General features: G+C 44.1%; 1 protein-coding gene across 1 annotated transcript in view; it reads left to right on the top strand.

The window, feature by feature from the left end:
* The window catches only part of UBR4 (ubiquitin protein ligase E3 component n-recognin 4), a 3,959,899-nt gene that overhangs the window by 3,173,175 nt on the left and 761,662 nt on the right, over positions 1-25,062 (top strand). Inside the window, 2 exon segments of the mRNA XM_044087073.1 lie at positions 23,801-23,891; positions 23,988-24,072. Of these exon segments, the coding sequence (XP_043943008.1) occupies positions 23,801-23,891; positions 23,988-24,072 (176 nt within the window).

Below are 25,062 nucleotides of genomic sequence, written 5' to 3' on the forward strand. Positions count from 1 at the left end.
TTATTTAAATTTGTTCAATGAGACAAATATTTCACTTGTATATACACAAATATACACATATATATTTTTTCTTTTACCTAGGCTGCTGGTAACACATTGATACTAATTTTTAAGCAAAGCACAATTTACTTGCATATACTGCTTGAAGGTTATTACATTTAGCGAACTTCATTTGCTCTGCTTTATTATGTTTACTACAAAACAATGACTAGTATTTAATAATGTAAAGCATATCGCTGTTTTAAGGTTCCCATGGTTTTTTTCTTAATTGAAAAATGCACTCGCTTTTGATTTGTCAAATTATTTGAAATCTATTTAAAAGAGGTGTCATTTGAATGATTTATGTTTGTCTGATGAAGGCAGAACACTGTTTCTGCCGAACTTTTACTTGGATTTTATTAAACATTTTCAGTTTTTAGCCTGCTCTTATCGTGTTCCAGCTCGCTTTTTTGTTGTTTACTGGGTTTGCGAGTTTTTAAGTTACCTATTACATCCAGGACAACTATTAATAAAGGCGGACAATACCACAGTTATGTGGTACATAAACAAGCAAGGGGGCACACATTCCTACCCCCTATGCTGACAAGCCATGACTTTGTGGAACACAGCACTGACCTACCAGGTACATCTGCAAGCACATTTCCTGCCAGAAACAAAAAATACACTGGCAGACGAACTAAGCAGAAATCTCATGGATCCTCATGAATGGAAGCTAAATCCACAAGTATTCAACATGATAACAAGGGAATGGGGACGCCCAGACATAGATCTTTTTGCCTCCCCTTACAATTGCCAAATACAGAAATTTTGCACAAGGACTTATCAGTCTCAAGCATGGAAAGTGGATGCTCTATCATTCAGCTGGAAAATCCTGACCCGTCTATGCCTTCCCTCCGATGCCTCTTCTCACCAAGGTGCTTCTAAAAGTCAGACAAGAGAGGCCAAAAATGATCCTGATTGCGCCAGACTGGCCACGCCAGCACTGGTACCCAATCCTAAAGACTTTGTCCCAAGGACCACTTTGGCCTCTACCTGAAATCCCTCATCTTCTGACACAGCAAAACAGTCAGATTCTGCACAGTCAACTCAGAACCTTAAACCTGGCAGCATGGCAGATAATGTAGCCATTCAGACTGCACCTCTCTCTAAAACTGTTATGGATTTAATTTTGGAAGCCAGGAGGCTCAGCACTAGGAAATCTTATGCAGAAAAATGGAAGAGATTCTGTGCTTGGAACCAGGCACAAGGGCTCAACCCACTGGTCCCTAATATACCTCAGATTTTGCAATACCTGACTGAGATGTTGGACAAAGGGCTATCTTTTTCATCTATTAAAATCCATGCCTCTGCCATTTTAGCTCATTACAATACGGATCCTCCTCTTTTCTCACATCCTCTACTACGACAGTACCTCTGAGGGGCAAAGAATATAAGACTCCTTAGGAGAGCACCAGTACCTACTTGGGACCTCAGTTTTGTTTTAGAAAAGCTAACACTGCCTCCATTTGAACCAGCCAGCACAGCTGATCTAAAGTACTTGTCATGGAAAACTGCTCTGCACCTAGCAATAACTTCAGCAAGAGGAGTCTCAGAGTTACAAGCATTGATGGCTGTGGAACCTTTCCTCATCTTTCATCAGGACATGGTTTCTCTCAGGACAAACCCAACATTCATGCCAAAAGTGGTTTCCAATGTGGCCTTAAATCAAACCATTCATTTGCCTACTTTCTACCCAAATCCCCAGAATAAAGGGGAAAGACTTATGCATGCTTTGGACATACACAGGCAGCTACGATTCTACTTGGACAAAACAAAAGCTTTCAGAAAAACTGAACAACTGTTTGTAGCATATGCTGCAGGATCACAAGGAAAGCCTATTACAAAGCAGACAATCTCCAAATGGTTAGGACACTGCATACACTTCTGTTATGCACAACATGGCAAATCTGTGCCTAAGGGCATTAGGCCTTATTCTACCAGAGCAGCAGCCGCTTCAGCAGCTTTCCTCAGAGGGGTACCAACCAAAGACATTTTAGAAGCTGCAACCTGGAGCTCAGTGCACACTTTTACCAAGCACTAACACCTACCTCTCTACTCCAAATCCAGAGCAGGCTTTGCCACTGCAGTTCTGCAGGGCTTGTTAGCCTCGCCAAATCCAATCTAGATCCAGCCACCCAACCTCAGCTTTGGGATTCTACCCAAGTGTAATGACTGCAACAGTGAAACATGATGAACATAGTACAGTTGTGTACCTACCATAAATGTAGATGTTCGAGTTTATTCACTGTTGCAGTCCAGGTTACCCACCCACCATCCCCCTGTTTGCTGGGACTATTCTGTACTTCTCAACTCTATACAACCTATGTGGTGTATTTGCTTGTAGATGAATGTAATGTTTATAGTATTGTATGCATGGTTGTTTGGCATATTTTATCTTTTCAGCCTTCCTATCTGGTGGCACCTGACATCTGGGGCAAGAAAAACTGAAGAAAATGGCATTGGTTGCAACTTTTATACCCCTGGCACACTGACGTCAGGGAAGATGCGACAGCAACCGATGCCGGACCAAGACTTTGGAACTCGGGCCGACTACGGGTCGCCTGCCAGCAGGATAAACCAAGTGTAATGACTGCAATGGTGAATGCACTCGAACATCTACATTTATGGTAGGTACACAACTGTACTTTTTGTTTCTTTTATACCATCGTTGGTGCTGTGCCTCTTCCCTACCTTTGGTAGGCCCTCTTTCCTACCACTTGTGGTATTTCTAAGTACCATTGTTAGTACTCTTCAGTTTCCCATCTATCTGGATTAAAAAAAAAAACCTCTAACTTTACTGTTGTTGTTTTTGGCTATTTATCTTGTCGCTAGGACTAGTGTGGTGTTTTTCATTATGTCTGAAAAAGCTAAATTGGGTTTTAAACAGTGTGATAAGTGCTGGGTGTAAGATGCCTAACTCTGACGGTGACTTTCTGTGCGTTTATTGTTTGGGCGTTGACCACATTATTAATGCTTTGTGTGATATCTGTTCCAGCTTCAGCAATCGGACTTTGGCTGAGTGTAAGAACAAGTTGATTTTGAAGGGTATGATGATAACTCCCTTCTCGGAGGATCTCTCTGGGACGGAGGTCTCACCACCTCCTAAGTCTGAAAAACATAAAGAGAAACAGTCACTCTGTTCCTACATCTCTCTCAAGAAGCACCACCTTGATTCCCCTGAGGAATCTATCACTTAGGACACAGATTGCGATGAGGGAGAAAGGGTCCCCATGGTCTCCCCTGGAAGACGTCTCATTTGGAGACATTCTCAAGATCCTCAAGCAGAGGGTAGACTGGAAGTCCTCTAACCCTTTGGAGAAATCAGTGTTCTTGCAGGCCTTCCGTGCTTGGCCATCTACTTCCTGGGTGACCCCACCTGCAGATGAGCTTGTTAAACTGATAGTGCAGCATGCCTGGAAGGCCACGGACAACATAGAACCTGTCCCCCTGGAGGCCAGCCAAGATTATATCCACCCCCGAAGACCAGACAATTGGTCCGAGCAGTTAGTCGATTCCATGGTCATGGCGGCTGTCACCAAGAGGGAACTGGCAGGCGATAGTTCCACTGTTCATCCCCCGAACAGGGAGTCTTCAGCTATGGACAGACTGGGGAAGTGGATCTATGCTTCAGCAACCTTTGCCATTCAATCGCTGAACTTTCTGGCACACTTTACTCGCCTCCAAAGAGACCTAATTTCAGAAATGTCTGCCTCTTTGGCGGTGGTACTGCCTGACGAAGTGCGTGACACTGTCGCCTCGCAGCTGGCTACCCTGGAATCTATCTTGAACTCATTAATGCACTTGCTCTCTCACACCACTAAGGGGGCAGCTTGAGCAGCCGCATCATTGCTCGTCATGAGACTGCATGCTTGCATGCATTTGTGCGATTTCGCAGACCCCTTTAAGTTTTCCTTCGTCAACACGCTTGTTGACAAATCTTGCCTTTTTTGTCCCAAAGTAAGAGAGACACTATCACGAAATGAGAAATACGGAAGGACCCTGTCTGTTGTGGGCATATGTTTTTCCACCCCCCTCCCCCCCGAGATCCTATTCCAGGAACCAGAGGGGAGGAAAATTGTGGTTCAAGAAGTCCCAAGGATCTTTTCGTGACACTCGTGGTGAGCAATCCCCCTGGGGCAGAGTGGGCAACTCATCCGGAAGACTCTCCTTTTGGAGCAGAGGGGGGGTTCACACAACCAGGGCACTCGAGATTCCTTCTCCGGCTGACCCTACCAGTGCTCCTGAGCAACGTCCCGATTGCTTTCCTCTGGAAGCAGTCGGGGGTTGATTTTCCCTGAACCTACAAGCCTGGCAACTCATAACTATGGATGCATGGCTGCAGAGAATAATATCCAGAGGCTATCATATCCCATTCGATCTTACTCCCAGGCCCTTCAAACAAATCCCTGATGTTCCACCCAGTTAGAGGGAGGTAGCAACCTTAGAAATCGAAAAGCTGCTAAGAAACAGAGTCATCCAGCCAGTCCCACCAGACCAGAGAGGATCCTGTTTTTACTCAAGTTTCTTTTTAGCGCCAAAATCGACAGGTGACTGGATCTCAGCTTGCTAAACAAATGCATTAAACCTCGAAAGTACCAGATGGTCATGGTACAGTCCATCCTCCCCTTTTTAGGGAAGGACAACTAGATGTGCTCTATAGATCTCCAGGACATGTATTACCACATAAAGATGAACAAATGCTTCTGGAGATTTCTCTGCTTCTGACTTGGAGCCAATCGTTACCAGTTCAGGGTACTGCCATTCGGTCTCTCGACAGCCCCCAGAGTGTTCACCAAGTGTATGGCAGTCGTAGAAGCTCATCTCCAACTACAAGGATTCCAGGTGTTTCCGTATCTAGACAATTGGCTCCTTACCACCACGGCCAGGAATCTTCTTATTTACAGCCTCTCTTACACTCAAGGACTTGCTCTTCGCTTAGGTATCATGATCAACTTGGAAAAATCTCAAATGTCCCACCCCAATAAAAACACTGAAATTTATTGGAGCGATCTTTGACGCAACATCCTGTCAAGCTTCCCTTCCTTTTCACAGGCTCTCAAAAATAAGAAGCCAGATTCAAGTCCTCCTCCAACAGACTTTTGTACCAGCACACCTTGTACTACACCTATAAGGATCTATGGCAGAAACCATTACCTTAGTTCCACTGGCGAGGTTACACATGTGACTAGTAGAGTTGGCTCCTTTCATCACAATGGTCGATCTTAACCCATCCACTCGACCGCATGACACGCCTTACAAATCTTTGCAAGAAAGAAATGCTTAGGGAGATGAAGCCAGAATCAAATCTTTGGTGTTGACCATTCTGGCTTCCCCAGCCCAAGGGCACGGTGACCACGGATGCTTCCCTGCTGGGGGGGGGGGGGGGGCATTTCCAGGGAAAGACAGTCCAAGGCACCTGGTCCCCTATGGAGGCCAATTTGCACATAAATGTCCTGGAATTGAGGGCAGTTCTCTTAGCGTTGCAAACGCTCCACACATCCCTTCCTTCCGGACCATTGCAATTTAATCGGACAATGTGTCAGTCTGGTATATCAACAAATAAGGTAGAACCAGGTCTTACCCCCCCTGTGTCGGGAAGCCACAAGAATTTGGCAGGGGGTGATAGCTTCCAACCATTTTCTTTTAGCAATGCACATTCCCAGGAGTTCCAACCTTATTGCGGATGATCTGAGCAGGAACATCTTGATGCCTCATGAGTCGTCCTTCAGTCTATAATAGCAGATCAGATCCTCCGCCATTGGGGCAGGCCTTGCTGCGACCTGTTTGCTTTCCCTCTAAACAACAAATGCCGAAGCTACTTTGCCTTGATTCCCCCCTCAGGGGGAGTCACCAAGGGATGCTGTGACGCACGATTGGCCCCTGGTTCTGCTGTATGCCTTCCCCCTGATTCCGAAATTCCTCCAGAAAGCTCAAAGGTTGAGAAACAAAGTGATCCTCATTGCCCTTTATTGGCCCTGTGGTCTGGTTCCCTTTCCTACGGCCTCATCTGATTCACAACCTGTGGATCCTGGATCAATCCCAAGGTCTGCTATCTCACACTCAGGGACTGATTCACCCCAGTCTCCACAGCCTCAAGCTCACAGCTTGGTTTCTCTACTTCCGATGATTGCCAGCCTACCTGATATTTCATCTCTTGTCCGTGAGATTCTTCTGGCTTCACACAAACCTTCCACCAGAAGAATTTATTCTAGTAAATGGGCTAGGTTCTCTACATGGGCCAAAGATCATGACATAGACCCTTTCTTAAAAGATCCTACAATACCTGACTAGCCTGTTACATGCAGGAGCTTAAGCATCGACAATTACTGTACATTTAGTAGCTATCGCAGATTTTCACAGTGGATTTGATAATTCTTCTGTTATGTCACACCGTCTGTCCAAAACCTTCTTGAAAGGAGTGTTACATGTTAAACCTCTTGTCAAGCCCCCCATAGAGCCTTGGGACTTGACTTTGGTGCTTCAGTTGTTAACAAGCCCTCCTTTCGAACCTTCTAATTCACTTGATAGGAAATTTTGTCTTGGAAGACTCTATTTTTAGTAGCCCTTACCTCAGCGAGAAGAGTATCCGAGTTGCAGGCCTTGAGTGTCAAGAGACCTTACTTGATTTTTCATAGGGAAAAAGTGTCCCTACGCATTGACCCATCCTTTTTGCCCAAGGTCATTTCTGGGTTTTCAATTAACCAGTCTATTGACCTGCCCGTTTTCTTTCCTCAGCATTCAAATAGAAAGGAATATCTTTTGCATACCCTTGATGTTCATAGGCAACTTTATTTTTACTTGGACAGAACTAAATCTTTCAGAAAAGCTGATCAATTCTTTGTGGCCTTTGTAGGTGCCAGATTGGGTAGGCCTGTCTCCAAAATCACTCTTTTTGGCTTAGAAACGTCTTTACCTTTATCTACCATCAGAATAAACTGTTTTTACCTTCCAGAGTAAAGGCTCATTCAACTAGATCGATGGCTACTTCAGTGACTTTTCACTCCAGAGCCTCTATGGATGATATCTGTGCAGCAGCCACTTGGGCAAGATCTCATACCTTTATCACTCATTACAAATTGGATTTGGCCTCCAGGGGTCGAGCATCTTTTGGTTCTGTGGTTCGTTAGGGCCATCCAGGACTCAAGTAGCTGGGGACACGGTCCTAACAAGAAGGAATGAATAAAGATTTACATCATCAGATAAAGAAGTTATGTCTTACCATAATGTTTCATCTGTGTTGTAGATCTTAATTCATTCATTACTTCCTGCCCTCCTTCCCCCTACTTGGACTCCTGGTTGGACATTAGGATTTCATTAGTTAAGGTTTTTGCTCAGACATAGCCTCCTACTGTCTATTTTATTACTTCTATACTATAGGGGCGGGCAAACTCAATCTGAAGAGACTATGAGAGAGGCATTGTGGGTAGGTCTTAGCTGAGAGCTTTTGGCTGGCGCGAGCATGGTAACAGCCATGTCGGTTCCGAGGACGGAACCGAAGTCCTAATGAATGAATAAAGATCTACAACACAGATGGAACATTATGGTAACACATAACTTCATTTTTCCAAACCTCAGAAACCTCCTGATCTATAAACTGCAACACCTACCCTCAGCAATCAGTAAAACAAATACCAAAAGCAGCACGTAACACTACATGTAAGCCTGTGCCTAATGATCCCCAAGAACAAAGTCCATAAGGCAAGCATACACTTTACCTTGTACTCTCGTCATGTGGGTATTTTATTTTAGACCCACAGATACTCCTGTCACCCGGTATAGATCAGGAGAAGATAATAGTTAGTTGGCAGGTTGCAGCTAGGATTCGCAACTAGGATCCCCAGTATCACACAAGGACTCGGGTCACCGCACCACAGGTACCAATATGATTCTGTCATAGTTCATGTGAGTGTAAATTACCTGAGGCAAACCTCACTGGATTATATGAAGAGAGACATTATGGGTCTCTGTGAATATGAACAGAGACAGGTAAGTTCCTTGCATTGAGCAGCAATTCTACCTTCACCAAGGATGATGCTGCAGTATGAACAAAAATGATTGATTTTAATAATTGGCTTGGTTTCTGGTGTCACTACAGGGGAATCCGATATCTGTCAGCATGGGAAGCCACGGTTAATAGACCACTTTGCTTTGCCAAGGATGGTCTCCACCTGTCCTCCCTTGGCTTTTAGTTATTGGCTAAATCTCTTGCCACCCTCTTACAGCCTTTTTAGTCAGAATCAAAATGACAAAACACAGCAAAAAAAAAAAAAGATCCTGAAGGTGTTACTACTCAGTGCTAGGAGCCTAAACAAGAAAATCCACACCCTACAAGCTCTCTTCACTCTGGGAAAGTTAGATGTCTCTGGTGTTAGAGACTTGGTTTAAGGCACAGAAAGAACTCTTGCAGTGGAAGACTGCAGTGCCTTCCACACATTTAGACCAACAGCAAGACAGACTGGGACTAAAGGTGTCAGTGTCAGTCTGTGTTAGCACCAAATACAGCTGTAAGTTTGTTAAACAGGTTGATGCCCTGGTGTTCATCCATGTTCAAGCCTCCATAGACAAGGTTGCATACCATCTACTGACCAGCTACACATTGTCCTCTATGACCCACAAAGCTCCCAACTCTTACCTAGACCTTCTAGAGGTGCTCACTATCTTCCCCAAATACCCTATTCTTGGGAGACTTTTAACTACCTATCTATAGACTGAGAAATGCACACTGCCTCTAACTCATGGGCACAATGTTTCCTGGACTTCATCACAAACACCCTTGACCAAATAGTGCACTGTCCAACCAGAGGATCAAACATATTGGACCTGATACTTCTCAACATAGATGAGTGTTGCACTTCCCTGTCTCGTCCTCATTGAAGTCAAACCACAAAGCTGTCTTCCTCAAAATAAAATTCAACCCAGAAAACCCAACTAAACCCTAGGAACTATACTAAAGCAAACTAGGCCCTATTAAGTGATGGTTTGTCAAAATTCCTGGCTCCCCCAAATCCTGAAAACACAGCTGTCTGTGCTGAATTATTTTCAGAAACCCTGTACAGACATGGAAATGGGTTCATTGTGGCTGTCATACCTACATGAAAGAAGCCCAGATCTAACATCAAAAACCACTGGTACAATCCTTACCTTAACTGGCTATATAACAAAAGAAAGTCATGGACAAAATCAGAAAGAGCAGTTCTTATAGAGACAATTTCTCCTGTTCAACTAAATGAGAAACTAAGAGGTCTCGTGAAGTCCAGCAAGGCCATTACAAGGTCAGGATAGCCTGTTTCAGCTCTATCAAGTGTGATGCCCGTGCACTGGCCCAGCAGTCAAGGAGCCTCCATCCTCACCACTAACACCAGTGAGGGGCGTCCACATAGGGAAGGATAACAAATACACACACATGAAAGTACAATTTCCCTTAAGAGCGCACAAAGATCACAGTCAGTCTGGGGCTGGTTTCTCCCTTTCTCTCCATATCCCCAATAAGACTCCCCACTGGCACAGCTATGGGGTCCAGATCTCAGCCTAGTGGGCAAGCTGAAACTTCCAGCACCTTCTCTGTCCATCCAGTGCTGCGTGTCCCTGCCCAAGTAGCTGACACACACACACTCTTAGAGATAAGAGTTGTATACAACCACACAGACACTCCTGGGGAAGGCTCACACAGATTATCCAGCTGTGCCCCCTTTCTGCCCAGTCTAAAAGGTAGTACCAGCTGCCACCACCCACTAATGTCAGCTACTAAAAAGGCCCTTAACAAAGGATGTCCAACTATTACTGTGCAATATGATTATCCAAATGGTAAGTGTGACTGAACAGTAAAGCTTAGTTATTTATTTATTTGTATTTTATTTATTTTACATTTGTTGACCGGGAGAGTCCGACTGGATACATGTTCATTTTCAGCTGAGGCCCGGGGAGAAAAGCTCCACAGATTAAGAACAAACAGCTATGAGATTTCTACATAGCAAGCAAGTATTCATAGGAAAACACATGATTTAACAAGATTCCATAGTTTTAAAGTTACAAAGTACAGTATTCATTGATAGTCACGTTTTAACAAAATTCCATAGTTTAAGTTAAAGTAGTACTTAGAATGCACTGTTTTCCAGTAATAACATTGATTGAGACAAATGTAAGTAAAAGTGGATTGGGAGTGGATGTTAGGGTTAGTTTTGTGAGCTGTGGTTGGGTTTAAAGTTGGAATGTGTATAATTGCTGACTGTTGGTGTGAGTGTTCACAGGTGAGGCACTGTAAGGAGGAGTCACGATTCTTCTTGAAGGGATAGAAGTGAAAAGGAGCATGAGAGTGGGTCAGAGGGTGTGGGTGATATGGGTCCACCTGGTGGGTAGCAAGGGCATAGCCATGCAAGTTTTAGTAGCTTTTTGAATGTAACCATTGAGTTAGCTGAGATAATAGCAGAAGGTAGTGAGTTCCAGATTTTACCAGTGTAGTTAGGGAAGAGGGAGTCACCTGCTGTGTTATTGCTATTGGTCACCTTGATTAGTGTTTTATCACCAGAGTGAAGTTGTCTGGTATTAGTTTGTAGTTTAAGTAGATTAGATAGTGCTGGGTTTTTTTCAGGAAGTAGTAGGAGTTTCTGGGCAAAAGAAAGCTGATGGAATGAGAGGAGATTTGGGAATTCAAGCCAGTTAAGTTGATTTAGTGAATGACAGTGATGGGGATGATAGGGGGCACCAGTAGCAAATTTGGCAATTTGATTGTAGCAGATGTTAAGCTTGGCTATTTCAGTTTTGGGTAGGTTGGTGAAGATGGGAGTGGTGTAGAATGGTGTGGAGAGGAGGTGGGTTTGAGCTATGGTTATTCTAGCATGTTGAGTTAGAAATGGTTTGTTTTTATAAAGACTGCCCAGTTTTTTGGGAATGTTTTTAATACTTTGATTTATATGTAGATCAAACTTGAGGTTGTTGTCAGTGGTCACTCCTAGCAGTTTAGTGTGAGTGTCTGGAGAGATGATAGTCCCATCTCTGGACACAATATTGAATGTGTTGGGCACTGAGATGGATTTGTTTGGTTTAAGTAGAAACAGTTTGGTCTTCTTGGGGTTAAGTAATAGGTTTTTGTTAAGAAACCAGGTTTTTGTAATTTGGAAGGCGTTTTGGGTAAGGGAGAGAAGTTTGTGTGGGTCATTGGCTGAACAGATTAATGTTGAGTCATCAGCATATTGTAGAACAGTTGCATCTTGGTATATGCCGTGGAGATCATTAACGAAGATGGAGAATAGAAGTGTCCCCAGAATGGACCCTTGTGGGACTCCTGTGGTAATAGACAGCAGTGAGGATAGGTTGTCGTCCCATCTAAATGCTTGTTGCCTGCCATGTAGATAGTTTTGGAATGTTGGTGTGAGTGTTCACAGGTGAGTCACTGTAAGGAGGAGTCACGATTCTTCTTGAAGGGATAGAAGTGAAAAGGAGCATGAGAGTGGGTCAGAGGGTGTGGGTGATATGGATCCAAGCTATGGAGAGGATCATAATGGAACTCATAAATAAAGACATAGGGGACCTACAGACATTGGATCCTACCCAATTCGGCCTTGTCAAGGGCAGATCATGCCTCTTGAACTTGGTCGACTTTTTTGAAACAGTCACCAAGGCCATTGATGAGGGTAAGGCAGTTCACACAGCCTACCTTGACCTTGCAAAAGCTTTCGACACAATACCCCACTCGGGTATCATAGAAAAGCTCACCAGCTTAAATGTAAACCCATATGTCACAAGATGGGTTGCAAACTGGCTCAAGGACAGAACCCACAGGGTTAGAGTTGCTGGTGCCATGTCAGACTCCAAGCCGGTCTGGCGGGGTCCCACAGGGCTCAGTCCTGGGCTGCCTCTTGTTCGGCATCTACTTTTCAGAAGTGCAGGCAAACATAGGAGGATTGTGGCTGAGAAAGTTTGCAGATGACTGCAAACTGGGCCATAGTTGAAAATCCATCAGACACAGATATCCTTCAGAGGTCTCATAGAAATGGATAACTGGTGCCAGAGCCATGGCCTTAAGCTAACGCCAAAAATGTATAGTCATACCCTTTGGTAAAAACAAGGTAACCCCAAGTTACCACATAGATGGCAATCCATTAAGCACAGAAGAGGTTATCAGGGACCTGGGGACCCAAGTTGACAGTAACCTTTCTTTTGACACTCACATTGCCAAAGTGGTTAGGAGGACCTTCTACATTGCCCACCTGATTGTGAAGGGATTCACATCCAGATCAAGGGAGGTCATTGTTCCCCTGTACTCTTCACTTATCAGACCAATGATTGAGTACAATGCCCCATTTGGAATGTATCTTACCCGACACCTGCAGCAATTGGAAAGACCCCAAAAGTTCCTCACCAAAAGGATAAAGGGGCTCAAAAATGTGCCATATGCTGCCTGACTGAAGAAACTCCAGCTCAATTCAGTTGCATACCGTCTGCTCAGAGGTGACCTGTGCCTGACATACAAGGCCATGTCCAACCCGGAATTAATGGACATGCTCCACCTCAAAAAATCCAAATCCACCAGAGCCACAATAGCAAGAGACTTAAACCTCAACACAGATATAAATAGGATGTGCTGGAGGGACAGATTCATCACCCAGAGACTCCCTATGCTGTGGAACAGAATCCTGGTCCATGTGAGACAGAGCACCTCACTGGCTCTGTTCAAGAGGAATCTTGACCAGTGGATGGGAGATCGTAGGTTTACCCTGGGGATCATCTCTGTATCACTGCTGGACAGAGGCACGACAAACTAATGGGTGTAGTATTCTTCAACCTAAGGGGTGGTGAAAGCCACACAACTCTGGCTAGGCTTATAAATGCCCTAGGGCAGATAGCCTAGTATGAACCTATGAACCTGGTGGGTAGCAAGGGCATAGCCATGCAAGTTTTAGTAGCTTTTTGAATGTAACCATTGAGTTAGCTGAGATAATAGCAGAAGGTAGTGAGTTCCAGATTTTACCAGTGTAGTTAGGGAAGAGGGTGTCACCTGCTGTGTTATTGCTTTTGGTCACCTTGATTAGTGTTTTATCACCAGAGTGAAGTTGTCTGGTATTAGTTTGTAGTTTAAGTAGATTAGATAGTGCTGGGTTTTTTTCAGGAAGTAGTAGGAGTTTCTGGGCAAAAGGAAGCTGATGGAATGAGAGGAGATTTGGGAATTCAAGCCAGTTAAGTTGATTTAGTGAATGACAGTGATGGGGATGATAGGGGGCACCACTAGCAAATTTGGCAATTTGATTGTAGCAGATGTTAAGCTTGGCTATTTCAGTTTTGGGTAGGTTGGTGAAGATGGGAGTGGTGTAGAATGGTGTGGAGAGGAGGTGGGTTTGAGCTATGGTTATTCTAGCATGTTGGGTTAGAAATGGTTTGTTTTTATAAAATCTGCCCAGTTTTTTGGGAATGTTTTTAATACTTTGATTTATATGTAGATTAAACTTGAGGTTGTTGTCAGTGGTCACTCCTAGCAGTTTAGTATGAGTGTCTGGAGAGATGATAGTCCCATCTCTGGACACAATATTGAATGTGTTGGGCACTGAGATGGATTTGTTTGGTTTAAGTAGCAACAGTTTGGTCTTCTTGGGGTTAAGTAATAGGTTTTTGTTAAGAAACCAGGTTTTTGTAATTTGGAAGGCGTTTTGGGTAAGGGAGAGAAGTTTGTGTGGGTCGTTGGCTGAGCAGATTAATGTCGAGTCATCAGCATATTGTAGAACAGTTGCATCTTGGCATATGCCGTGGAGATCATTAACGAAGATGGAGAATAGAAGTGCCCCCAGAATGGACCCTTGTGGGACTCCTGTGGTAATAGGCAGCAGTGAGGATAGGTTGTTGTCCCATCTAAATGCTTGTTGCCTACCATGTAGATAGTTTTGGAACAAGGCTAGTGCGTGATCACCAAGGCCAAGATTAGTAAGGGAGAGGAGTAGTTTGGGGTGGTTGACCATATCGAAGGCTTTTGACAGGTTCAAGAATATGTCAGCTGTTAGTTTACCTAAGTGCCACTCTTGGTTGATGAGGTTTGTAAAGGAAAGAAGAGCTGTGGTTGTGCTGTGGGCAGGGCCGAATCCATGCTGGGTAGGAGAAAGAAATTGGCTATTAAGTAAGGTATGGCATAAGTTGGTAATGTATATATTTTTCAAGAATTTGTGCTAGTGGGGACGAGATGGCAATAGTTGGTGTGGTCAATGGATGGTTCCACCTTTATGTAAAGGGAAAATGTAGGAGGTTTTCCAGATTGGTGGAATGTCGCTTTCTGATATAGATCTGTTAACTAGAATAGAGATTAGGTAAGCATATTCATTATCAGCCAACTGGAGATATTCTGCTGGGATGCCATCCTCTGCTAGTGTGTACTGGGTTTAAGTTTGAATAGTAATTGTTTGACATAATTGGTAGGGATGGGTTGGAACTGGAAGGTAATTTGGGGACTGATTGCAGGTTTGGGGATACTGGTCATCGTAGTAGTAGTAGTGGGTTGTTGAACTAGTTTAGAAATGGTTCTATGAAGTATTTGTCGAATGATTCGGGTATGTCAGTGATTTCAACTGTTGAGGTTGGTGATGGGGTGGAGGGTTTGCTGGGGTGAAGTAGTTTGTTTATTCCTGCCCAGAATTTTTTGGGGGGTTTTGGTGCCTGTTTTTGCAGATGTAGGAAATAATTCCGTTTATTTCTGGAGAATAGTTCTTTTGGTTTTGTTTCTAAGTTTTTGGAATTCTCTATTTGCTGTAGTTTTTGTGGCTCTCCAGTGATGCCAAGCTCTATTCCTTTGCAAAATCTTATTTTTAGTCTATTTGGTGATCCAGGGTGCAGTATCCATTTTTGAGTTTTGTGGTACGAGGTGGGGCATGGGCATCTAGGATTTTTAGAAAAGTGTTATTGAATTGGACTATAGCTTCTTCTAGTGGTACTTTTTTTAGTATGTTCCTATTATGGTATTTTAGTTCGAGTTTGAATTTAGGGCGGCCACGGTGGTGCAGTGGTTAGCATTGTTGCCTCACAGCAAGAGGTTCTCCGGTTTGATCTTCTGCTGGGGTGCCTTCTGTGCGGAGTCTGCATGTCCTCCCTGTGGTTGCGTGGGTTTCCTCCGGGTGCTCCGGTTTCCTCCCACATCCCAAAGACTTGAAGTAGGTGGATTGGACACTCTAAATTGGCCCTGGGTGTGAAGTGCATGTGTGTGTGAGTGCCTTCTGTGGAAGGTTGGGCGCCGGGCTGGTAACTCGACACAGTAAAACTCCACTGCCAATCATGAGCGGACAGGTGATCCGTTGTGGTGACCCCTAACCAGGAAAAGCTGAAAGAAGTTCGAGTTTGAATTTGTTTGGGTCAAAGTTATTTATGTTCCTGGTAGCTTGTATTAGTGGAGTAGAGTTGGCATGGATTTTGTACTTTAGTAAGAAGGTGGGTTGGTGGTCACTAAGGGTGTGTGGAAGAACTCCTGCTTGGTATGGAGTATACTGGTCTTACTTATCAAGATCCAATCTAGGAGACTTTCTTTGATTTTAGCATTTCTTAGCTAGCCTAGTGCTAGATCGAATGATTTGGGAGAAGCTGTAGAGATTAATATGGTTGGTGGGGTTAGTGGTTGAGTAAGTGTTCCAGTCAACATTAAAGTCACCGAGGATGATGGTTTCTTGAGGAAGATTTTGATTAACCCAGTGTAGGAGGGATTCTAGGGAGGGAATATTGTTGCCTGGTGGTATAATAGCCAGTGATAACATTGACTGATTTTTTTGTCACTAAGTTTGAGTTTAGCTAGGAGAAGTTCAGAAGTATTAAGGGAAGGGATTGGAGGATTAACAATACACATTTTAGGTTGTTTTTGTAAAGTAATGCTACCCCACCCCTTTTTTTTGGATAGTCTGTCTTTTCTTAATATGTTGTACCCAGGTGGGTGGAATTCACTGTCTGGTGTTGTGGGTTTTAACCATGTTTCAGTTAAGGATAGTAAATCGGGGGAATAGGTGGATATCAAAGCATGGAGTAGGTGCACTTTATTTATGCTTCTGATATTTATTGGATTGACTTAGACTAGTATCACTGTATACATGCAATGTACTCTAGAGCTTAAATTATCTCTACACAAAACAGCCACAGTTGAAAGGTTTGAAAATATTTAATAATAAAAACACAAGACGATACTTCTTACTACACTGTGCTAATCAAGAGTTCAGAGCTCTCAGAGAAATGCTTAAAATAATACAGTAGAAAAGCTCTGACAGTACAGAAAAAAATAATCTAATCTTCCTATTTCCTAGCTGTATCTAATAGAAAACACAGTTTTAAAATAAACTTGTATGTAGAGCCTAGGCAGTGCTGGGTGAGTTGGATGTTCTCAAGACAAATGCTAAATGTTCTCTGATGCTTGCTTTAAATTGATAACACAGTGCTGCTTCACATTACATCATTCTTAACAATTTTCTGTGTTCCCCGGCTAACAGAAACTCAGAGGTTAATAGCCCTTTTGATTTTGCAGTTGGTCAGGAAGCCAGAGTAATAAAATAAATTATACATGTAAATTCTAGCCATTAACTCTGGCATCAAAACAATAGGCAGAATGCCTTTATCTAGACATGTTGGCTCCAAGTTTTGACATCATTTACACAATGCTTGATCATCAGCTTTCCTACAGCAGATTGCACCGTTACATTTTTGAAGTTCAACATTTAACAGCAGATGTTAAGTTGTCATTCTCGCCTTCATTCTTGCTGAATGGGTCAGACTCTGCCTATGCTATAGCTCGAGAGCTATTTTTACCGGCTCGAGGCAGCCCTATATCCCACAATACCATGCACTAACTCCCCAGATCTCGTTTGCCGCTTCGCTGCGAGGTAGTCTGTTTTTACCAGCTCTGGTCAGTAAGTGCTTTTTCAGATATATATTCAGTCTCAGTAGTTTTTTTCCAGTTAGTTACCCTTCTTTAGGTTCCTTCTAACTGCCTTACCCTTTTCGGTAGCCCTTTTCCCCTTTCTTTAGTTAGTTTTTTTATCTTGGGCCTACGGGCTTTTCCTTAGTTTTCCCCCACCCCTTTCAGTGTGTGTGTGGGTTTTTAGTCAGTTCTCCTTAACTTAAATAAGTGTGTGTGTGTGGACTGACTGTGTTCCTTTTTATTTTTTGTCAGGATGTCAAAGGACCCTAAGGTTTCGGGATTCAAGAAGTGTGACTCGTGCTGTCAGAAAATGTCTCTGACAGACGGTCACACTTCTTGTGTCTATTGCTTGGGGCCTTTACACCTGCAGGACTTTTGTTCCGTTTGTCACGGATTTAGTTCAAGAGTCCTGCAGGAAAGGCGTAACAAGCTCATCCTAAGGGACTTGTTAAAGCCTGATGACTCCCTGTCCAAGTCTGGCTCGGGGAAGTCATCAAAAACCGCCAAACCCTCAGCTCCAGTTTCTGAGCCGAGGGCTGGCGTTATCGAGACGGCTCCGACCTCGGTTCCGGCTGGCTCCGAGGCGAGCAAAGTGGTTTCCGCTCCAAAACCATCATCTGAGCCGACCCCAGCACGAAAGCGCTCTAGGTCCCCTTCGCTAGAGTCTGTCAGATCGGCTCCGAGGTCCCCTCTCTTATCGGAGCGGAGTCATAGGACTCATTCATCGAGGTCATCCAGGCTTTCCAATCACGACATCGAGAGGGTGGTCAGTAGACTAATAAAATCTCAGGCACTGGCCCAAATGCTCCAGAGCCCATCTCACCAGACTGTGGCTCCTTCGATACAGCTGTCCATTCCTCCTCCGACTCATCTCTCGAGCTCGGAGCCGGAGTTTGTCGGAACCGTGACCTTGCCCACGTCGGAGCCGATACTTCCTCCTTCGGCTCCAGTGTCGTCGGCTCTGACCTCTTCATTGGTTCCATCCGTGGAGAGGTCCGGGCGCAGAGACTCCATTGTTGGACCCTTGTCCGACCCCGCTCTCCCTCTTGGAGCTTCGGCTCTGGTTAGTTCGGCCCCGACATCATTCTCGGAGCCTTCTCTGTCGGTTCCTGGGGCGGTTCCGGTCTCTTCGGAGCCGGTGCTACCTTTGGTATCTGATAGGGGAGCCTTTGAGATGATGAGGAGTGTGCTGGACCCAGTGTCCACTCCAAGGTTAAGTTCTGCGGCTCCTTCCTCTATAGTGCCTGTTACGGTCTCTGGCCATCCTCTTGCACCTGACAGCAGAGATCCAAAGCGTGGGGTACCCACCTTGGGTGTCTCCTCCTCTTCCGAGGGCTCCCCTGAAGTTTCAGGGGAACCCCTTAGGAAAAGAAAGTGCAAGAGGAAGCACATAGACTCCCCCGAGTCTGTCACGTCAGACACCAACTTGGATGAGTCGGAAGGTTCCCCCAGATCCCCCTCTGAGGATGTCTCCTTTTCAGACATCCTGGAAATCCTAAGACAGAGGGGAAATTGGTCCACTCTCAAACCTTCCGAGGACGAGTCGGTTTACCTTGACGCCTTTGGATCTCACCCTTCCACCTCCTGGGTGTCTCCCTCTTTCGACCCACTAATGGAGGTGGTGGCTAGAAAGGCGTGGGCAGCTCCTGATTCAATGGAATCTACCCCTAGGAGGCCTTCTAAATTTATTTCTGCACCAGATGACAAATCCTTTCTCACCAAAGGTGTTTCAGTTGATGCTATGGTGGTAGCAGCAGCCACTAAGAAGGAATTGGCTGATCCTTCTGTATCTGTTTATCCTCCTAACAAAGAGTCCAGGACCATGGACAGGTACGACAAGCGGACCTTTGCTTCAGCGACCTTTTCTATGCGATCGCTGAACTATTTATGTCTTTTCACCCGCCTTCAGAGACTTGCTCAAAGAGCTGGGAGAAACTGTACAGGATCCTTCTGCTGCCGGGTTTAAGGACAAAATAAACTCTCACCTGGCTACCCTGAACTCCATTGTTAACTCCTCCATGCGGCTTATCTCTTATGCAGCCGATGGAGGGAGTAGGGCCGCTGGCACAGGCGTTGCGTTGAGACGTTACGCTTGGATGCGACTCTGTAACTTTGCCAATCCCTTCAAGGCGTCCTTCACCAACACCCCCATTGACGGTTCGAAATTGTTCGGACCTCAGGTGAAGAATACCCTCACCAGACAGATGCGAGCAAGATGGTAAGACTCTCTCTGCCGTGGGAGTCCAATTTTCCACGCCTTCTAGACCTTATCCTAAGGGACAGAAGGGAGGAAAGATGTGGTTCCGCAAACCCCAGGGAGTCATGCCTGCCGCACATGGTGAATTTCCCCCCAGAGGCAGAGGGGAAAATAATAACAGACGCCGCCCCAGGGGCAGAGGGGGTCCTCAGAACCAGGGCTCTAGGGAATCTTTTCCTGACCAACCCTTTCAGCATCCCTGAGAAGCTGCCCGACTGTCCGCCTTCGGAGGCAGTTGGGGGGAGATTATCTCTGTACCCGGAAGCCTGGCAGTCCCTCTCCCAAGACACATGGGTACAGAAGATCATATCCGAGGGTTACACAATCTCTTTCACTTTCCCTCCGGTACAACCGCCAAAACCCCTACCAGACGTACCACCCGCACAAAGGGGTCAGGCTCAGCTAGAAATAAAAAAGCTGTTAGAAAAAAAAGAGTCATCCAGGCAGTCCCAGCAGATCAGCTAGGATCCGGAATTTACGCCAGGTTCTTTTTGGTACCATAAAAGACAGGAGAATGGAGACCCATTTTGGACCTCAGCAGGTTAAACATCTCTGTACTAGACAAAATTTCGGATGGTAACACTGCAGTCTATTCTACCCTTTTTGGGCAGAGACAACTGGATTTGCTCGTTAGACCTCCAGGACGCGTACTACCATATAAAGTTGCACAGACGCTCCAGGAGGTTTCTCCTCTTCCGGCTGGGAGTCGGTCATTTTCAATTCAGGGCCCTGCCCTTTGGTCTCACCACAGCCCCCCGGGTGTTCACCAAATGTTTGGCAGTGGTCACGGCTCACCTGAGACAGAAAGGATTCCAGGTGTTTCCATACTTAGACGACTGGCTTATTTCCGCTTCCACCAAACAGGATCTCATAATGGCCAGGGATTACACTATTCAGCTTTGCAACAGTCTGGGTATTTCTATAAATTTTGCAAAGTCCTCCTTGTCGCCTTGTCAGTGTATAAACTTTATAGGCGCCGTATTAAACACCACAGAAATTTTGCAACATTACCACCTCAGAGAGTGACAGACATAAGGCGGAATGTTCAGCCCCTGTTTCAGCCCAACAAAGTCCAGGTCAAGCTAGTATTGAAAGTGTTGGGCCTCATGGCGGCGGCGATTCTTCTACGTCCATTAGCCCGCTTCCACATGAGGCTCCTTCAGTGGATGCTGTTTTCCCAGTGGTCCTTTCAACAGCTACCAATGACCCACAACATTTTGATAACCCCATCTTGCAAGAAGCATCTCTCCTGGTGGATGGTTTCCCCTCAGCTTTTTCAGGGCAGACCCTTTGTTCTCCCCCCTCCAGTTGCCACTGTCACAACGGATGCCTCCCTGATCGGGTGGGAGGGGCATTATCTGGGCAGGACGGTCCAGGGCACTTGGCAACAGTCAGAATGCCACCTGCACATAAATGTCCTGGAGATGAGGGCGGTGCTTTTGACGTTGCAAGCCCTTCAGAGCTCTCTTCCCACAGGGACTATAGCAATTCAAACGGACAATATGTCTGTGGTGTGGTACATAAACAAGCAGGGCAGAACAAGGTCCTATCCCCTCTGTCGAGAAGCACTCAGACTTTGGCAATGGGCGATTTCATCTCAACGGTTTCTGATAGCAACGCACATCCCCGGGAAGTCCAACGTCATAGCAGACAGATTGAGCAGAACTATCCTCATGCCTCACGAGTGGTCTCTAAATCAAGCGGTAGCAGACGGAATTTTTCGGAAGTGGGGCCAGCCTTGCTGTGACCTTTTTGCAACTCCCCAAAACAGCAAGTGCCTCGAGTTCTTCACACTTTTTCCTCTGCCAGGCCAACCCCTCAGAGACGCTCTTGTTCACATTTGGCCCCGGGGTCTTCTTTATGCCTTTCCTTCTTTTCAGTTGATCCCACAATTAATTCAGAAAGCAACTGCATTGAGATCCAAAATGATCCTCATTGTCCCGTTTTGGCCTCGACAAGTTTGGTTCCCGTTCCTGCACAAATACCTACTGGAACAGCCTTGGCATCTGGAACCCCTTCCGGATCTGTTGACCCACCTCACGGGCAAGCTGCATCAGTCTCTACATTCTATCAACCTCACAGCTTGGTTGCTCCACTTCCAGCCATAGCCAGGCTTCCCTTTATTTCTCCTGTTCATGATATCATTCTGGCCTCCCATAAGTCCAGTACTAGGAAGACTTATGCAAGTAAATGGAAGCATTTTTCACACTGGGCACAAACTAGGTCCTTAGATCCTTTCCATGCACCCATTCATGAGGTTCTGGACTTTCTGGCGGAGCTTTTTCATTCTGGGTCATCATCGGCCACCATCGGGGTACAATTAGCGGCCATTGGTAATTTTCATGTTGGACTCTCAGAAGCAAATATGTCCCACAAACTCTGTAAAGCCTTTCTCAAGGGCATCTTTTTGCTCAGACCTCCAGTCAAAGATCCACCCCCACAATGGGATTTGAATTTAGTTCTAACCTCACTAATTCTGCCCCCTTCTGAACCTGCAGCTTCTTGCTCCCTCAAACTTCTTTCTTGGAAAACGCTGTTTTTAGTAGCTATAACATCTGCCAGAAGGGTATCGGAACTTCAAGCCTTGTCTGTCCATCCTCCTTATTTGGTTTTTCATAAAGACAGGGTAACTGAACTGAACAAACCCTTCCTTTCTACCAAAAGTGTTATCGGAAGCAAATCTAAACCACTCCATTGATTTTACCTGTCTTTTTCCCAGACTATACCAACAGGGCTGAATAAAAATTACATTCATTAGATGTTCATCACCATTTACGGTATTACCTAGACAGGACAAAACAATTCAGAAAGTCAGACCAGCTCTTTCTCTCTTATGCTGCAGGCACGAAAGGGCTTCCGGTATCGAAAGTTACTCTTTCCTGATGGCTGACATCTATTATTACCTTGGTCTATGAGTTGAGACACAGGCAACTTCCCTCTAGACCTAAGGCTCATTCAACCAGGGCACTATCAACTTCAACGGCGTTTCAAGCAAGGTTACCACTAGGTGCCATTTGTGCAGCAGCTACATGGGCTTCCAAACATACCTTTATTGCCCATTACAAGCTTGATTTAGCCTCCAGAAATAGAACTGATTTTGGTTCCACTGTACTCAGGAGTCTGTTTCATTGAGCCACCCAGGACTAAGATGCTAGGGACGCTGTCCCATCCAGCAAGAATGAAATTTTTTGACCATGTTTATTACATATTCATGTAGATGTTATTTGCTGGGGGCATGAAATTGTGCTGTTGGGGACTGTCAGTAGTTTTCTTAACTCAAAACAGTGTAAGAAACTTCTCTGTGTGGAAGATTTTCAGTTCATATATATCTCTAGTTAATCACTGTATAGTAATCAGATCAGACAATAGTAGTAGATGTAGCAAACTTAAACTGGTTTTAAGTTAATAAAAAATAAATATATATATATATATATATATATATATATATATATATATATATATAAAACATTTGAAATATTGTACAGCAATACTACTAATTATTCAAAAGTAATCCAAGCAAGGCAGGCAGTCTGTTTCCAGTCGAAAATCCTTTATTAAGTACACAGACTACAGAATTACTAAGTATTCGAAAGTAATCCAAGCAAACAGACTGCCTTTCTTGCTTGGATTACTTTTGAATACTTAGTAATTCTGTACAATATTTCAAATTATATATTTTTTATTATTTTTTTTACTTGAGACCAGTTTGTTTGCTACATCTACTACTATTGTCTGATCTGATTAATATACAGTGATTAACTAGAGATGTATGGACTGAAAATCTTTCACACAGAGAAGTTTCTTGCACTGTTTTGTTTTTGGACCCACTATACTTGTTTAGTGGGTTGTTTGAGACTTTGGGGATACCACAGAGATTACTTGTTTTGTTTTAGTTTTCTTAACGCCAAACCTTTTGCCCATATTCCTTACCATTAGTGGCTGTGTTAGTCTACACAGCCTAGCAATTCTCTGAATCACTTGGCTGCATAAATGCCTTACTGCAGGCAGTACTAAGGGGGGAGAGCACATGGGTATAATTAGCATATACCTTTCTCTCTAGACTGACTCATTAGTATGTAGCATGACTGCAGAAACCTCCCAGTTCGGAACATGTCTTCATTTTGCAGCACTGTGGTAAGTCTGTCTGTAAATCAGAAGTAGTTACGAAGAGGTGTGTGGTTTGTGGTACCCTTTCGGAATTCATCCCTGAAATTTTGCTGATGTGATTGCTGTATCTTTCTTTCATTGTTTAAATATGGGGATGCCACCGGTCAGCTTTGACAGTTGTGCAATTTCTGTGGAGCTTGTTTAATTGTTTATCCTTTCCTGTAATGAATGAATGAATTGGAGCTGTGACTATTAAGACGTTTTCTTTAGGAGTTTGCACTGTTTCAAGAAATTATCTTTGGACTTGGTAGTTTTTAAGAATAAGCATAGCAACCCTTGTATCAGAAACCCTGTTCATGTTTGAATGGCAATTTGCAGGAATACTGATGTAATGCTGATCTGAAGCCCTAAGAGTGAGATGTATTCACAGATGTATAAACAGGTTTGCCTAAGCATGGGCACTAGAAAACCATCAGTCTGTTTTCTTATGCAGTACAACTTTACATCTGTTTGTGTTTGTGTGATTCCAGAGACAACCAGGAGGCTACACAGCAAATGAATGATCTTATCATTGCAAAAGTGTCAACTGCTCTTAAGGGCCACTGGGCCAATCCTGATTTGGTAATATGTCCATTGCTTTTTAATTATTCAGTTTAATGCCTTGCAGCACACCTGATCTGAATACTAATGTTATCATTTTTTGTTTTATTTGCATAGGCAAGCAGCCTTCAGTATGAGATGCTTCTGTTGACTGACTCTATTTCTAAAGAGGATAGCTGTTGGGAACTGAGGTTAAGATGTGGTGAGCATCTGCACATTTTTCTCTGCCATTTTTACTTTTTTGTTAGAAATCTCGTCTCCTGTGAGCAGTAGTAAACAGGCGGTTATTTTTCAGCTCAGCTAGCATGGCTTTTAAAAGATGGGTACGTATGTTACTTTGCTGTTTGAGAGGTTCTGTGCAGCAAGAGTAATTCATTGTTGACTTTGAAGCAGACTTTCCACACCTGGAGCACCTGTGCACAGAATATCTGTCTTACAGGAAGTAGTAGTCTCAGAAAAGCAGTTAGGAGTATACACTTTCTAATTACTGTTTTTGGTATATAGTATATACTTTGTTGCTGCAAATCTGGATACACTGGACATTTTGCCATTTAGAGTAGGGAAGCCCAATTTAGAATGATGGAGAACATTTGTGATGGAAATGGAACAGTGTTTGTGGATAATTTGTTGTTGTGCACTGTTCTGAAAAAAAATCTTTCTGAACATTTTGTTTAACTTTCTCCGGTCCTTTCAGAAATCCATGATTTTTAAAACTTTTTACTGATTTGACTCAAAATTTTCGCCACTTTGCAGAGGCCATAGCTTTTTAGTTCCATTTGCTAATGCATAATATATACCCACATCCAGCACTTTTTGATTTATAAGAGCATTTTTAATGGGTAAGGGAATGTACTGCATGTTTTAAAACGTGCTTAATTTTGGTTTAATGGAGTTTTTAATGTTTCCTTATGATTTTTTTGAGGTCTTTACCTGTGTAATCAACATGATCCTATTCATTCAGTCAGTCTGATCCAACGTATGAGTCCTTAGGCCACCACTCAGATCTGATCTGGTAGAAATAGTGCTCAAGGTCCTTTAAGAATTCTTCCTTCCTGTAATGCATCTGTACCCTATTTAGCTCAGATCTTGTTTGCTGCCTTTCAGCCAGCAGCATGATCTCCAGCAGGTAAGTCTTCCACCTTGTTAATAGATATTAAGATTTCCTTTAACTCAAGCTTGTTACATATTTAAT

Source organism: Protopterus annectens, chromosome 1.part1 (assembly GCF_019279795.1).
Source record: "Protopterus annectens isolate FY-2018-M chromosome 1.part1, PAN1.0, whole genome shotgun sequence".
Lineage (NCBI taxonomy): Eukaryota > Metazoa > Chordata > Ceratodontiformes > Protopteridae > Protopterus > Protopterus annectens.